This window comes from Chaetura pelagica, unplaced genomic scaffold (genome assembly GCF_000747805.2).
Source record: "Chaetura pelagica isolate M959 unplaced genomic scaffold, ChaPel_1.0 scaffold436, whole genome shotgun sequence".
NCBI classification, from domain to species: domain Eukaryota; kingdom Metazoa; phylum Chordata; class Aves; order Apodiformes; family Apodidae; genus Chaetura; species Chaetura pelagica.
The window spans coordinates 4478955-4497047 of record NW_009953651.1 but is presented as its reverse complement, the minus strand read 5'-3'; the positions used below and the strand labels follow the sequence as shown (position 1 = coordinate 4497047).

At 40.7% G+C, this 18093-nt stretch overlaps 1 protein-coding gene across 1 annotated transcript in view; it reads right to left on the bottom strand.

Moving 5' to 3' along the window:
• The window catches only part of SUFU (suppressor of fused homolog (Drosophila)), an 80490-nt gene that overhangs the window by 58998 nt on the left and 3399 nt on the right, over nt 1–18093 (bottom strand). The window contains exon 2 of the mRNA XM_010000087.1: nt 5939–6075. Within this exon, the coding sequence (XP_009998389.1) occupies nt 5939–6075 (137 nt within the window). The remainder of the gene's footprint in view (nt 1–5938; nt 6076–18093) is intronic.

The window sequence follows — 18093 nt, the reverse complement described above, 5'->3', positions numbered from 1 at the left end:
AGCTAGTTTGGTCATTGTTTTGATACGTTGCTATTGACATGTATAACTCATCATGTACCTACTGGAATTCGTTCTACCCAATACACTTTTCAAAAGTGTAATGGATTTTCTAAGGAATAATTAATATAAGCAAGTTTCTCCTGAACTCTTGAACTGAAATCTACACTAAATTACCACTCACAAATTGCATCTTGCATGCTTATTTCCTTTGCTTGCAGATTTTCTACTTCTGTTTTGCAGTCTGTAAGCCACAAACAGCTTCCTACTATTGACTAGTCAAATGTTAAATATTAAAATTCAACTTTTACCTTGGCTGAAACTTCAAAATTTATATTTAAATCTCCTCTAGTGCACCAATAACCAGGAAACTATAGGAAAAGATAAATAATGTATGTATGGAACCTCAGAAAATTATGTTTAGAAGACCCACAGAGGACATCTAGTCAGTCAAGACATTTATAATATAAAAGAGACCAAGAAGGCTCCTTCTCTGCCTTCACCTAAAGGAAGAATCAGCTCTTCCTAATAAATATCCATGAAGAATAGTTTGATTTGTTCACAAAGGTGTGCAGCAATGAGGAATCTACAACTGTTTCACCATACTTACATTTGAAAGCTTCTCCTGATAACAAACTCTAAGGCTAACTTCACAGAACTTTTAGAGGTAACAGACCTCTCCTATCCCCATTTGCCTCATGAAAAAAATATTAAATTTATTCTCCATAGCAACATTTTGCAGATTTGAAGGCTGTTCTCACATCTTCCTTCCATTTTTTCTTCCCTAGACTAAACAAATGTAACTCTTTTGATCATTCCTCCAAGGGTGACATTTTCTGGACCTCTGGGTCATTCTTACTGCTTTCCTCCAGACTCTCTCCAACTGGGATGCATCTGACTTCAAGTCTTTTGCCTAAAATGAGATACAATGCTAAACCTTTCCATTCAAGGTGTTGCCAGCAGTGTAGGACTATCATATAAAATACACAGAACACCTGTATTTTTACATCAGAATAATTTCACTTCTGTCTCCCAGTGTGAAGAGAGTATTGTTTTATGTATAGCTCACTGGTAATAGTAAATCCAAATTGCTTTCTTCTCCTTTCAGAACTACAACCTTTCCCCAGCTGATTATTGTGCACTGGATTATTCCTGTGTAAGCACAGGACCTTGCACTTGTTGCACCTCCCTGACCTTACTGCATACAGCTTCACACCATTTCCACAATTTGTCCTGAATTCCAGCTCTCTCTGCCACAGTTGCTTTGCTGAGTCTACAGATCTCATCAGAATACTCAGTATTGACCAGGATGATGAAATGCAAAATTGCATGAGCCCTAGGACAGATCTTAGAGGAATCCAAACTCCACACATCTTTTGTGGTTGATGACCACACATGGACAATTACTCAGTCTAAATATCCAACCAGTATTGCATCCCTCTTTATTTTTTATCAAGTTCACACTTCCTCAGCTCGCTCACATACCTGTGGGAAGAGTCAATGTCAAAAGTCTCACTAATACCAAGATAACTGACATTCACTGCTTCCCATTGTGTCTGTTACTTTATTACAATTAGTTTGTTACTATTTATTATTGATAAATCCATGCTGGAATGTCCATTATACCCTAGATGCCTTCTAGATGGTTTGTTTTTCCTAGCAGTTTGTTAAGACCTGAAGTCTGATTGACTAATTAGAAACCTCAAGTTTTTGCATGGTAGGGATTTGATTTTTATTGTTTCTTTGGGTCTTTTATTTTTTTATTATTTTTTTTTAAAGTTGAGGGTTAAGAACAGCATTGGCATTTTCCACCCTCCTGTAACCCTACCTGACCCCCGCTGCTCAGGCTGACCTGTTCTGGGGTAAATGTTACGAAGCTCAGCCAACCTGCAGACTTCTTATTCACAGACATCATCTTAATACTTCTAAAGCTAGTTTCACTAGCTAGTTGCCCACTACAATTCATGCATTATGGAGAGCATATAACCATGACATATGCTATACCATTGTCTTTAGCCTCTATGCACGACAAATTTCTCCAGACAATTTCTCCAAACCTGTAACTTACAGAACCAGCTGTTTTCTTTCAGGTCAAGAAACACAGAAGCAGCAAGAACTCCTACATATAACACATTTGTTTCCATGCTATATCAATCTATTGTCCTCACAACGTGTATCAGGCAGGACCTTGAAAACCTCTTGAAAACCTCTCTAATTTTACCTTAGAGAGAAAAATAATGCAAATTTTCATTTCAGGAAAGCACAAACCATGGCCTCTCTATACTGATGTAGCATTGCAATACTCTAGTACCTAAAGAGTTAATAATTCAAACAAGCCCTGGATAAGCTTTTTTTAGGAAGAGCATTTCTTCCTCTTTGTTTGAATTGAAGTAGAAATTGGTTCTGCCATGAGATATTTCCAGTATACCCACAAACCAGGACAAGCTAAGGTCATTGAATTGTGCAAAGTTTCATTTTCAAGGTTTGCAGGTTTGATTTTTTTTAAAGTAAAAATAGCAGAGTTGTGGTCATGGTCAAACATTGATAAAATTAGGAACAGATAAAGCCACAAATAACATTTTTTGAGACTCGCAAGCTTGGTTTTTTGAAGGAGTGGAAGTAGTGCCTTTTAATCAAAAGCACAAAGCATCAAGTGTTTGTTACAGTGAACAGAGAAGCTGAGGCTCAAAGAGGTCTGAAATTCAATGCAGAAGACTGCTTTTCTAAAGCATAACTAAAATGCAGGAGAGATGGAAACAAATGAACACAACATTAATTTAAACCCTAGAAGTGTTTGTTACAAAAATACATCACTTGCAATGAGACATGCTTTGTAACTGCAATACACAATAATATCTGAGACAGCAGTAGCTGCTAGATGAGTCTTCAACTCAGGCATCAACATCTGAAAATGTCCAGGCTCAACAGGAGTATAATTACACCTTACTCTCCCTCAGCTTCAACCAGACCCAGCAAAGCACATTTATGATAACCAAAAAGTTGGCTTGTTATTCAAGAGATAAGAATTTAGCTCTTAGCATAGCTTTCAAAGTAAACAATCTTTTGACATGTGAAAGTGCTTGGAGCCTATCCAGAAAGTTCCTGCCAATTTTAGGGTTTTTTTCTTGCTTTTTGTTCAGAGCAGATTCATAAGCATTGCTTAAGTTGTTTCAGTTCATCAAATGTTTTTAAGGCTATTTTTGAGTATTAAAGAGACTGCTAATTTTTATTTTAAACAACTGAAGAGGACAGCATTAAGGTACATATACCAGAGTCAAGCAACACTTATCATTTTAGTATTTGACTAATGCTTTAAGTGGCACAATCTGAAGAACCTGACTAAAAAGAAACCTTTCATCATGTAAAACAATGCTGATGTGCCACAGCCTGCCTAATGCCCAACTGACTTCAGAAGAACCACCCCTTCAAATTCTTCAGCTTTAAACTTTTAACAGCTGATCAGAGGAGTGATGTAAAAGACCAAGGAAAAAAGATGAAGGTAGAAGCTCACTTAGCTCTGCAGAGTGGCCATGTTAGACTGAGGGAAAACCCACCAGGAAGAACAAAAGTAATACTGCTGAGTACTGGGTGCCTGACCACCCAGGGGTGATGCAAGGGAGAATATGGGAATTGCTCTGAAAACTGCCAGACTGATAGGGGGAAGCTCACATGAGCAAAGCAAAGCACAGCAGGACATGTCAGAAGCTTAAGTAAATAGAAAATTACTGCATCCAGCTATGGTCAACTGGTATTGCCCTGAGGTCAAAATGAAATGTGATAGAGTCTGTTCCATTACAAGTCTTCCTTTTAAATGCATCATCTTGTCAGGATAAGCCAGACATCTATGATTAGCCAGAAGATTCTAGCCTGAGAAAGTTCTTATTCAAAAGAGACAAGTGATAAACAAATTTGTACTAAAATAAAACTAGAGCTTCATCACTTCCTGCAACAGCACATGGTTTGCTCTGATACAGGACAAGGAATGGTTGGCAATACTTGGTAACAGCACACAGCTGCTTGCTGAAGGGGATGATGCTGTATGAAAAAAAAGTTAAAATGCAACTCCACTGTGATATTTTAAAGGGCTTCTGGAGGTCTCTTGCCCAGCCTTCTATTTGAAGTGGAGCCATTACCACTGCTAAATCAGGGCCACTGTAGCTTTGTTGAGCCAAGTCTCAAACCTTTTCAGGAACTGAGATCCAGTACCTTGCTTACAAACTGTTCCATGTAATTTGCTACCCACCTTGTGAGCAGGTTTTCCCTGAAGCCTTTCCAGAACCTTCCATATTACAACCGAGAGCTGTAGCCCCTTGTTCCATGATCTAGGGCTTAACTTCACAATTGTGTAACCACACCACCAACAGCTGTAGGCTCCCATTAGATCAACCTGTACCTTCCCTTTACAGTGTAAACCAGCCCTGCTCCCTGCAGCTCTCCTCTTAGCTCATGTGCTTTAGGACCCCAAAAACCCTAGGATTCTCTCCAGTTTTTCAGAATTTCTTAAACCAGGAGAACCAAAACAGGACACAGTATTTTAAGTGAGGCCGCCCCAGTGCCATGCCAAAGAGGTATTAACTTCCCTCAAGCTGCTGTTTGTGGTCTCCCTAAGGTAACCTAGCATGAGGTTTGTCTATCGCATGATAAGCATAGCATTGGCTCATACTCAATTTCATAACCAAAGAAAGTAAATTTATGATTCATAGTTTTTTTTTTAATAATGTCAATTGAGAGCTAAAGACCCAGAGGCTAAAATACACTAACATATATTTGAGCAGCCCCTTGAAAGAGTTGTGGTGGATAGAGTCAAAACCAGCATGGGTACACAGAGGATATTGCTGGAAGGCCCTTAGAAGTTTACATCAGACTAACATGCATCGGCATAACTGCTCTTTCCAGTCTGAAAACAATTCATTTGCTTTGAGGTCAGAAAGATGAAACTGCCTTACTGCAAAAAAACCCAACAAAACAAACAAGGAAAGTATCTGTCCAGAGTGCCAGCTTAGTCACCAAGAGGTTTGTCCTAAAGTGCCCTTCCAAATCCTGTTTCACTTTGCAGACCTCCTCTCAAGGAGTAGATGGCTACACAGCAAAAGTTACAAAAAATATGCTTGTGTCATTTTAAACTGCAACAAGGGACACTCAAATGAAAATAAGCAATAGTCTGTCCTGATGTTGGTCTCCATCAGGCAATATTTAGGAAAAAAAACCCTGTGAGAGTTGGCACTGCCTCAGAGTTTTGTCACAGAGGTTGGCAGAACAATCCTGTTTTCATTCAGGCCTTTACCCTTTATGAATCAACCAGCTGACTGAAAATCAGAATAGAATCAGAAGTTACTGAGCAATTTATTAACTAGTAGAGCAACTAACAATTGTTACAAATTCAATAATCATTGATTTAGAAGGTACTTTACCTGTAAAGGATCTCAAAATAGGTTATAAAAAAGTTCTTCAAATATTTTCATTCAGATCTTGTGATGCTGGAGAGTACCATTCAAGTATGCTATGCACTCAACAATTCCACAGAGTCTCTCACGTGCTTACACTAAACTAATATTCAATCCACTGGTATAAATGAAACCCCAAAAGAGTGGGCACCCCAGTTCTCAGTTTTCTGGAAAGTCTCCATCTGCATTAACAGTTAATTCCTTAGCCTTCCCAGTCTTGGCATCCCTTAGGATTTTTACGTTTTCTCATCTCAGCAACTCCTTGTTTACATACATTGCTGCTGCTCAACTGCAGAGACCATGGGAAGGTATTTGTTTGCAGTTGGGTTTTGTCCCCAACAAGCTGGGCTGATGGAAGGAACACACTCTTTTGGGTTCCCACACAAAGATAATTCCCAAGACCTGACTGTGTGCCAGTGAGACAAGTGTCACACAGAGTAACAGATGTTACCCTTCAGAAGAAAAGCAGGAAAAAGGGAGGCTGTGTATTCCAGTACCTGACTGGAAGACGTATCTGGCTAAGCCTTGCATTAGCTCTGCTGGCCAAGTAGGTGGTGCTGACTCCCCCGTTTCTCTCTTTAGTCGAAATGTCAACTCAAATCCAAAACCACTTGGTCCATCTGTTCCAGTAAACCTGGAAGGAATAAAAAATCACAAGTCACAACATACTTCTTGCAACCATAGCAGACTTCAACATTAGGATTATAGAAAAAATGATGAGCATTCTCCTCACAGAAAATATAAGTTTAGAAATTCTCTTATTTCAGTCTACCATAGCTCAAATGGCATTAACACTGCTAGGTTAGCTGATGTAATACAATTTCCAACATAAGTATCATAGTAGTGTTCTCAGTCAGAATAAGGCAGTCTTGGAACCACAACATTCTTCCTGGAACTTGTGGGATTTTCAGCACTGGTACAATAAAAACTCTTCAAGCAACAGGTCAAATAATTACATTTGGTCCTTAAACAAAAGAAGAGCTTACTGAATAACCAGCCAGAGAGCAGAATCTGGATGTGCAGCAAAACCTCTGTTCTGCCATCATGCATGCAGGTCCACCAAAAAGGTTGGTACAGGATGGCAACAGCCTCACAAACACAAAGTTGTACTTTGTACATTCAGCATCCCTGTAGTGCCTTATTAGTTTCATATATCAGCTAGCAAAGGAAAACCAGAAATATTTCTTAAAGAGAGAAACAAAAACACTTCAAAGTGGGTAGTTTTCAAGGATTGATTCCAGGAAAAAGCATACACCAGAAACTGAAATACATTACGAATGGGCCAATTTTAAGAAGGATCAAAGTTAACAAAAAGCCTTCAAGCTGATCTTTCACAGTTAAAATTTTTGGAAAGTAAGATGGCTCCTATTGAATTTCCTCATTTCAAGGCTTGTTCCGAAATGACACAATGTTACCTCTAATATGTATCAAGTTAGAGCTTAGTAAGGTTTTTCTGAATTCCACAGAGCTCTCTGCTTCCCAGAAATAATTGAGAAGACCATACATGCTTTATAGCGATCCATGTGCACACAGAAGTGTTCAGGTGAGTACCCATCAAATTTAAAGAAAGATGAGCATTTAGCAGAACACAGATGGTCAGCAACACATCAGTAGTTGCAAGGCAGTAAAATTGACAGGCAATGTTGCTCAAGTGAGTTTTTTATATATAGTAATGAAAGATTCTAAACTAGAGAACTACTAGAAAATAAATTAACTAAAATATAAGTAAACGAGAAGTATTCCCTTCTAAGATTTAACAAAATCCCTGAAAAAAACATTTATCTTCTAAAAAAATACTCAAAGGCAATAGCATACAACTATAATTCTCTTATAATTCTCAAATTAACAATTACATTTTAGAAAAATCCTATTTACATGTAAGAGATGTGTACTTAAAAGATTAGATTTACCATGTTTTTGAATATTTAATGGTCACAGGTTGCTGAAAATACACTGCTCTGTTACAGTGAAATTTGAAATATGTGCAATTCACCTCTATTTTGCAGCTGTTTCGAGGTAACAGTCTATGAAGTAAAAGTCTTTGATCTGTTTAATTTCAGGTTGGTAATTTGTTTTTGAAGAAATTGTCACACATGTGCTTTAAAAGCTTGCAATTAAAAAAAAATCCTTTACATTTAATTCAGACAAGTCTTTCACTGGAAGGAATATTAATATTCAGAATTTAATTAGGATAAGTAATTTTCAGTTAGCATTTTTGCCAAAGCTTTTACTTTCATTCTTCAAAAACGTATTTGAAAGTAAGCTGAAAGTAGTTTCAACAGCTGCCATAAAATTTCTCTCCATGCACAACAGACCATAATCCAGGACCCAAGCTCCTGGCCAAGGTTTGGAAGATGTACATGAGAATGGAGGCAGATGTGAGTGTCAGGAACTAAATAAACCTATTAGTACTCTGCCATGTCTCTGACCCTTGGTGTAACAAAAATCACAGAGAATAACCCAGTGGCAGAATTAGGCAACTTGGCTTCTCTTATGGAAGTCCTTTTCACTAGGGAGCAAGCGCTTGCTTACACCAGGCCCAACTCCAGAATTTTTGAGGATTAAGGAAGGATACACCAGTTTGCTGGTGGAGAGGCAAATAGGAGCCACAGCCAACAAATGTAAGGGAAATTAATTTACCCAGCAAGAAGCCCAAGATCTCCAGATATATGTACCATACGAATCAAAGACCAAGCAAATGGCTTTTTATCCCCCACAAGGATAGAGACTCATGCCTCCTATATGGGCTGTAAGCAGCTGCTCATTCCCCCAAACCCCTTGTGTCCATTTTTGTTCAAGGCCATACCAACAAGATAAAAGATGCACCTATCATAACCAAGAAATTAATTCATGATGGGGGAACGAAAAAAGTCAGATTTCCCATAAGGAAGTGAATTTGTTCCATTAATGTTCCATTACTTCCATATGGAAAACTGGAATTCCACAGCAGCTTCCTCCTAGTAGGGTACATCCCCACTGCTTGGGGTTATCTTAGGAGGCTGCTGAGGAGGCTTATAGATGTTCAAACTCACTCTCCTTCCCACAAGTTCTCAAATTTCAACAAACTTCCAGAAAAGTCAACCACCTTCAGACAGCCATAGTCAACCAAACAGCTAAAAAAAATAATTAAAAAATAATTTTTAAACCCCCACAGTTTTGAACAAGCCTCATGTCCACAGAAAACTGGGTGGATGGGTGAGGATAATCCATAAATGGAAGAAGTCCTGCTAAAGCACACAGAAGTCAGGTTTGCTTGCGATCTCTTCCATCAACCCACCAGGTTCCCTCAGTGCTACCTGCAAGCCACCAGGTTCCCTCAGTGCTACCTGCACCTGTACTAACTTGTTCCATTCCAAGCAGGCAGCCAAGCACCTGTAGCAGGTTAGCTTGACCCTAACTCCTGTGTCAACTGGGCAGGTAACATTTTTTACTACACACTTTTTGTTCTGCAGAAGCAAGATTCTAGCACTACATGGGGTTGGCTTCTTTGTGAATAAGGGAGTGCTGCGTTTGAGAGTGGTTTTATTTGGTTGGAACAGAGGCTTTGGAACTCAGTTCAGCATCTCAGCACTGAAGTGCCTTGCAGGTCATTTCTTCAGCAAAACAATACAATTCAGTGGTCCAAAAAGTGCTGCAGCTTTACAGTAAGACATTCTCTGACAAGATGCATGTGTGGGAAGGAAACTTCAAAAAGAATATTTTGTATCTGTGCATGGCCCCAGGTAAATAAACCGAAAGCTGCAACACAGCATTGTTTCCATACTAACATATCTGGGTATTTCACATATTTTGGTTTATGCCTTAGTTCTGCTAACACTGCACTTTTGAGTGCAAGTTTCTCTTAAATACCTCCAAAATGCTACAGAGGAAGAAAAATAAATGTTTTAAAATCCTTATTTTCCCCAAACACTGTAAAGAAGCTACAAAGAGACAGCATGGATTGTATTGTGCCTGCCACTGCTTTGCCCCCCTAACACAAGGGCACATCACATTTACAGCCAACCCAAAGGAGAATCAACCAGTTAAGTTTTCACAAAAAAATAAACATTGATGGAGAAATTCTTGGCTTGCTGCATGCCCACTGGCACACATCAGATAGTTTTATATTATGACTACAGCAGTAATGGAAGGCTCTGGTATCTGCCAAGTCAAATTCAACCCTGTATTTATTATTAAAACCTTATTTTGTCACATGAATAAAAATAAACTTTTTGAAAGCCAAGGTCATATATTACACGCCATTCTTTGGGTTAAATCTCTCTTTATCTCTTCAGCAAATCAGCGCAGAACAGACCACATTGCAGCACTGCACATATGCTGAAGAAGCCTGGCTTGTTCCTTTAATGAGGTAAGAGTTTCACTGATCATGATATTTAGTTCCAGCAAAAGAATCCAAAGAAATAGAGGCCTCTTTATTTACAGGGCAGGGCCCCGCAAGCCCCCCACCAACCCATGCTCTGCCAGGCCCTCTCCTGAAGCCACACACAGAGAACTGAAAAGCTGCTCCCCTCTGCAGCAGAGTATCCAGGGCGTTTTTCACATCAAATAACCCAGCTTAAGAGGATCAAAAGCCAAACTAGCTCTTTGCTTTAAAAGCAGCTCTGAAAACTAGAGGCTTTTCAGTTTAAATCAAAGCTATTTGCCAAAGCAGTTTTGTTGTTGCTTTTGCAAGGAACAAGAGAAGGTTGCTTCACTGCCATGCAAAATGGCAGCATTTCTGAAATTCTGCTTTTTAAAACTACACGGTGCTGGACAAGGAGCAGAGTGTACTAGGTGTTTATTTTTTAGAGTTTAAGAGTATGTGTATATAAATACATCAGGTGAACCAATCCCTGAAAACAGGAGCTTACACAAGGAAATGCTAGCCCTTCACTATGATTATTTCAGGCAGGGAACAACAATAAAGCTCTTTCAGGACATTTGGGAATAGTCAGTTACCCCAGCAAAAGATGTCCACATGAGGGCAGTTTACTTTTTATTTTGTTTTATGGTGCATAGATGTACCTACACAAGTAGGTGACAGTTTGATCTCCTATTACAGTAATAAACTGACCAGACCAAACAATTTGATCTTCACAATTCCCCAAACACATATCTATGTGAAATTAAGTGACTAGAGGACTGGTGTGCTTTCCACCTTGAGGGTTCACACATTTCTCCACGAAGGCACCAGGCTTCCCACCTCACAGCCAGCAGAACCCATCCCAACGCAGCTCAGGTGTCCCTGAGAGCAGGTTCTCAGCTGCCCTGCAAGCACAGCTAGCACAGCAATGGAAGGCTGCAGTCCTGGGCACTGCAAGGCAAGTGCAAACAGCCTCATGGCAACAGCTCAGGGAAGTTGCCACAGAGTTGCATCACCTTAATGCCCACTGAAAGGATCTGGAAAGAATAGCTATGAGTACAATGAGGATTTACTATTGCATTCACACAATAAGGGGCAGGAAACTAGGACATTTTGCAATCTGTACTTTAACATTTTAGTTAAGCTATTTATGCTGCACTTCAGAGCTACGTATCCTCATTTCTACAAGGTCTGGCAGAACAGGGCTCTCACTTGGCCTGAGCTGGAGGTGATTCTGCAAACACAGCATGGAGTCACTGTGTTATACAGTGCACTGGGGAAGGCAACCTTTCATCTGCACACAGATCCCATTTCATATTGGGCCTGAATCCACAGCTCCAATACACTGGTCTTTGCGTAGCCTGCAGAGAGTGGTAACATCTCCAAAACTCCACCTAAGGGCTCGTGTGGGAGAGAGCCCAGGCAAAAGAACATACATGAAGGGCCAGCTTAAGCGAGCGTGTCTGGGAAGGACTGGATTGCTGTGCTTTTTTTCCCAGCTGAGCAGCTGGGAAAAGGGCACCAACTTCCCTTGCAGTGTCTGCTGGCTCCTTCCTAGCTCCTACTGTGGAAAGTTCTGCAGCTGCTGGAAGGGAACCCATTCGCATAACAAAAGCAGCTTTCAAAAGCAGTATGGGAGAGAGGAAAGAATAAGAGGAAAATCCACAGCCAGAAACTACACCGACAGCAATACTTTTTTTCTGCACTGCCTAGAAGTCTCAGACAAGGATCACAGCTCCAACATGTTGCACAGAAAATGAACATTGGTGTCACCCATTACTTTCCTGCTGGCTAAAGAACACAGGTTAAGAAAAATCAGGCAAGACATAACTTTAGCACACTCTTTGAGTACACTTTTAGGACTTTCATAGAATTAAGTTCTCAGCGGTGCAATAACTGAGCTTGAGGCATAAAAGGTAGCCTGCTGGATCTGAGATTCAATCCCTGAGCTTTTGCTTCATTAGCTGTGGAAATCATGATACTTCTCCATTTGCTGAGCTATTACGTAGTCTCATTTTATTGTAAAGGATGCCCTCAAAAACATACTGATGAGCACCATAAGAGATCTTAACCAATTAAAAAGGCAGGGAAAGGCCCTTGAAGTTTGAGCTGTAAAGAAAAAGGGAGAAGAAAGCACCAGACTGCTGGTGTAAGACTCCCAAAAGGGAAATGTGAGACAGCTGCAATGAAAAGTCTATGATATATGTATTTACCTTTTTAAACCTCCCTCTAGGTGTTACATTTCTCCTACAAGGCTATCATTGCAAGATGTGAAGTGTGGAAACTTTCAGAGGTAGGAATCAGAGGCTGATATTTTGACCTATAGAAATACACACCTGGCTTGTGAATGTTATGTCAACTCCACCCATTTTAAGACAAAATAGAAGAGGATAAAATAAATCTTGGTCTCTCTGAATTAAACAAAGGAGGAAAGAAAGTATCATTCCCCCCTTCCTTCCAGTAGAACCAGGATTACCCTTAAAGATTTTAATAGTGGCAAAATAGTTCTGCATCTCAGAACCAGTTACAGAAACTGCAATATGTCTCAGCTTCTCTTGCAAACATAAGCAAAATTGGGAGAGAGAAGTAAGCTTACAGGATATTTCTGTACTGCTTACTTTTTAGTGCAGCAAGCACAAACACAGTCCTCACGTTCCTGATCACTTTAGGAGGAATAACCTAACCAGTAAAACACAGAGCTCAGCAATACAGTTCATCACAGCCGCTCTGTTACAGAAAATCCCCTATACATCTCTGAACACTAAATTCCTTGCTTTTCTGCTTAATGTTACTCTTCTGGGTACAAAAGAATTCAAAGCCCAGAGACATATTATTTTTGCATAATAAAGTTATACATATGGATTCAACTTAGCTAGGAAATGTCAACTTAAGGCTTGTCTTCATGAGGAAATTTACTGTAACTAGTCAACCAGTATAATTATATTGCTGTAGTTCTACTGGTAAAATTCCCCTGTTGAGCCTTGCTCATAACAACAGCCGCCTGTATGGTTTATTTTTGTCAACTACGCCAAAAAAGGCCCCTGCTCCAGAAAGGCCACAACAATTCACAGGGGAGGAAGGGAAGGAGCTACGCCAGTGCAACTGGAGCAGTAGAAAGAGTAACAGTATAGAAATGGCAGTATTTCTCTGTACTAACTAATTATTCACTACAAAAAAATTAAATACTATAAGAAAAATTATAATGTACATCAGATACCAGTACAGGAAACGTGCCAAGTCTATGCCCCACTTCACAGCTTTGGTAAATTTCTCCAGGCTGGACACTGCTGTGCATCAGCCCCACCATGTGCATCCTTTTTGTTTTCCTTCACTCTCGCTTCTGCAGTGCATCTCCCAAGGCACAGGCTCTTTCCCCCATTCCCTTACAGGAGGGATGCCTCACAGCCCAGCACTGCCCCTGGCCCCTCAGATAGAGCACTGACACTCCAAACAAATGGGTGTTAAAGATCAGCCACCCTGGCTTACAGTTTGTATCTTCAGGGATGAGGGATAGCTGAAAAGCAAACAGCTCTCTTTGCAAAAGGGATTTTAAAACAATTGCCCTTCACTTTGGCAGTGCAAGAATGCTGAGCTAGACAAAACAATGAGCCATCTGTGCACTCTTCCCTCCTTCCCTTGTCTCTACCCTCTGAGCTTAAATCAGAGCTCCCCAAGAACGGCCAAGTCCCCCCTTCACCTCCACCCACCCTGTTTACACCCTGCAAAAAACATTTTTCTGGCCTTTTTCTTTTGCTTTTTGTTCTCAAGAACCTTTGCAAAATCTTCCTTTAAACCTCAGCCCTCTGTCAGGTGGCATCCCATCTACTCAGCTTTGTCAAGTGATCAAAAAATGCCTCCCACCAGATGATCCATTCCTTGTTCACCATCCCTGGAGGCAGAGTGGCACTCAGAAGCCTTATAGGCACCCCTTTGTCCAAGGAAGGGAATACCATCTGAATGGGAGACCACCAAAGATTTGCAGCCCTCTTTTGTTAGCCTGGTGTCACTGCCTATTGGGCCTTGATTCAAAATTGAGATGACAGTACAGAGGCAGCAGAGTTTGGTAATTACTACAGAGTTCGCAGCTTAGGAGAGAGAAATACCAACAGTTCAACTTTTCAAATACAATTGGTCATTTTATTACAAATGGTAATTTGTGGTTACCAATTGTAACCACTGTCCCATCAAGAAAAACATAAACTACCCTAGTACTAATACTAAATGTGTGTTCCCAACACTAAATCTGTGTTGAGAGGAAAAAAGGGGATTAGGCCTGAATAACAGCATTGAGATGCACCTCTTCAAACATTCATTTTGTTAGTATCATTATTCCAGCAGGCAAAGGGATAAAAATGTCAACCCTCCTTTGATCTCACAGCCCTAATGGCCACACAGCTCAAAAAAAGCTTTTACCTTCATATCCCCCTGAAAAAAAAAAAGCCCACTATCTATTAATTCTTGCTTTTCAGAACATCCTAAATAGATCTTTATCAAATAAAACAATATTTCACTAGAAGAACCAACTTTGATCCCCAGCCACTCCTCTATCCAGCAGGCTGAACTCACTAGGAGAGCACAGCCTGCAAGCTCTCCCACGTCATTCAGCACTAACCCAGCTGTGAGATGCAAGTAAGGAAGCCCTGTCTTGGGCCAACTCTCCTCCCATATGCCAGGATCATCAACACTGAAGTTCTGAAGTTCTGCTGACAAAAAGAAATCATCCAGTTTGAACACCATGCCCCTTGCCCTGCATGGCAGCAAGAGGCTCATCTTACCAGGATGCATGTGCAGATGTGCTACTGAACAGGATGTGGGGGTTGCTGTCAGTAACGCTCAGTTATAAACCTACTACTCATCTTTTTTTCTTTTATTAAAAACAGTCATTCTTGTAATTCAACTACTGTGTTGCAAACGTTAAATGAATTTCCTTCAATGTTTAAAAAAATACTTCCAATTTAATCACAATTCAAGCATTCTCTCTTCCCCAACCTCTGAAAATAAACACAGATACATCGGAACACAAAGTGGCCTTTTCTCTCTAGGTGGCCTACATCTTTCATATTATTAACAGTGCTAAATACCTCCAACAAATGACATTTGGAAGCCAAGTGCACTCTGCCTGGAAGGAGGGGAAAAAGTTTCTCTGTGGTGACCACAGCTTCAAGGGAGGTCTGCCTCCAGCAGAGAAACACAAGTCTCATTCCTGGTGCATGGCCTTAGCCAGTGGAGAGAGATCGTCAACAGGACACATAAATAGGCATGATACTTGTTTGAACTGTTTTTTGCATGGAAGGTAGGGGATCAAACCTTATATGATCATACTTGTTATGTGTACTTCTTTAAAATGTCCCCACAAATTCTTAACTCATTGGCCAAATTCAACCAAGTCCTTCAAAGGAAGGGTTTTTCACAAAATTATACATTTATACAAAATAAACAGAAACAAACGGCCAGACAGTAAAGAAGAGAAGGATCTACAGGCACTTTCAGTAAACAAGTTTCAGTTGAAGCACAATGGTGTTTCTAGACACCAGAGAATCCATACAGGTGAGACCTGTTAAAAGTACTCTCATTTTGGGAAAAGCTCAGTCTAAATCATCTTTATAGACACGAAAAAAAAACACAAGACAAATCCATTAAAAAAAAAGCAGTTCTTACTACCCCCCTGCAACTAGACTGCACATTTCAATAGATTCTCAAATAAGTAACCATTAAAAGGAAGTATTTTGTCACGCAGCTCTGTGGCCTCTCCCCTCCCACTCTGCCAGAAATCTTCCACTGTCCCAGAAAAGAAGGCCGGCTGGAAAAGTAAGCATTACATTTTGGGTCAACCACTGATAGACAAATGAGAATAAGGAAGTTGAGAGTTTGGTATCCATCTTGAACTCTCCCTTCTCCAAGATCTTGTACCTCTTCCTAAACTGATGCTTGCCAATGTCCTCTTCTATGTCATTCACTTTAGCTGGGACACATGCTCCACCTCCAGCAACAATACACTGAAGGAACATTTCCTCAGGGCACTGGCTAGAGCGCAGTTTCCATAGATTAAGCCAGGGCAGCATGAAGCAGGAAGGTATGGAGACCTGGAAGAAGGTCCTCAAGGTGACCATAAACCTTCAGAATTTCACTGCTGTTGTGGCTCTTCCCCACAATCAACCCATCACAGTAACACCTCATGGAAGTCTGACTCAGGAGCAGAACTACTATTTCTTGATCCTCAACCTGAAGATACAACTCAAAACTCAACCTCACTTTCCTGCTCTGTGGCAGCTACCAAGCTGCCAACCCTGACACAGCAGGTGTCCTTTCACTTCAGGACAAATAGCCTAGTGAAACTAAATTAGAATAAAAGGAGCATTTGCACATCTATACTACTATTAAAGAAAGTCTTAGGGTTCCTTTGCATGAAGTATGCTTCAATCCCACGCTTGAAAGAAACCCGACACCACAAATGGTGGAAGAAATCCTCGGGTTTTTAATAATTTTCCTTGACTTTCAGGCTCAACTCCTAAACTACACTGGTTTGATCTTTCATCTCTCCAAGGTAGACATGCCAAACTATTCAAAATCTTATCTGAACTATGGATCCACAACTAACACCACCCTTCTCTAATTCACTGTATTCCCAAAGGGCCTTTATTTGATTGAATTTTCATGAAAACAAAGAGGGGCAGAGTCAGTCTCCACCATTTTAAAAGTGTTCACTGTCACCTTGGAGTTTGGTGTAATATTTCATCCGTGTTTTAGGCATGTGGTTTATAAAGCACTTGGGGACCCATTAAATACCAAAATTTAAGGCTAAAGGCTGGCAAGCTGAGGGCAGTGAGCTTTAAAATTTATGAAAGGCTACAGAACTAAGAGGCCAGTAAAGTGACAGCTGTCAGCACCACTCCATCCTACATTCATGCAGGCTCAATGGAGAAGCCAGTATGCACTCAAAAGAAAAAGAGCACTCATTCCAACTTTCAGGCTATTTTCTAAATACTCTTTTCAAACTCCTTTCATACTCGGAAAAAGCCTTCTAGAAAACATCTATCCCTCTGGAAGCCTTGCATTTGTTACCTGATCCAGTTTTGCGCTCCTTTTTCTTCCTCCCAGCTCTAACAAGCATCCTTGCCCTTTTACAAGTTAAGGTCATTCAGAGGATCTATACAAGCAAGCAGAACACAAGCTGGCCTGGAGATCTTGAAAGGCCCCTGCTTACCCTCACCTTTAATAAGGAGGCACCACCCACAGAGACAACACGTTATCCCGGCATGCACTGCTCCCTCCTGATCCAAATGGTAAGTAGCACAAATCAAAAGGACCACAGCAAGTTGGAACCTGCTGCCTCTGCGGGTGGTACCCTGCATCTGTACTGGAGATGAAGGCAGCTGTAATCTCTTCGGTTTTATGCAAATGGAGATGCTGCTGCGTTTTGGCTCCTGGCCAGCTGCTGGGAAAAACAAAACAAAACAAAACCCCAAAACCAAAAAGCAGCACCCTTCTCAATATGAAGTTTGAGTAGATCAGGAAACCCAATTATTGGAATTTGCATAAAAAGCTAAACATCAAAACACATTTGGCATGTTTCTTCCCAGGATGTGGGAAGGCCACAAATGCAAATCTTATCTCTTAACCCAGCCACTATTTAAGTTTTGCTTCTTATTGTGGCTCAGAATTATAACCTTGACATTTTAATACAATTAAGACTAGTAAAGGTTTTCAGGAATTCTATCACATCAGGGTTCTCATTTTCCATGCACTTTTTAAACTGTTAACAAAAAGGTTGAGTACTAGAACTAAAGGAACAGCTAATTGGAGATTCAGCCTCGGCCTGGCAGCGAACTGGAGATAGAAGTCAGCCTGGTGAAAACACACATCACTTCCTAGCTCCCTGGCCAGCCCTGCAAACCCCTGCACCAGCACAACCCAGACTAAAGCACACCATGGCACCATAGCAGTAGAAGCTGGCATTGTCACCAGTGGAGTCCAAGTCCAGTTACACTTGCTGATGCTGCCTTCTTTGGGCACCCATTCTCCACATAGGCATAAGTCACCACTGTGTGTGGAAACCACAGGAAGGAGATCTGATCATGCTTTGCACAGACACACTGGGACACACTCATTGCTGCTGATAATGCTGCGGAGCAGTAGGTGCCAGCAAGAAGAAAAGGGAGTAGCACCTGTCTCCTCTTCCACGGCCACACTGGCCAGACACTCCTCACCAGTGCCTCACATGCTACACACACACTCATTGCTGCAGTATATAATCTTCCTTTCAAAAAGCAAGAGCAGTCAAAAAAAAAGGCTTTACTTTAATCCTGCTGA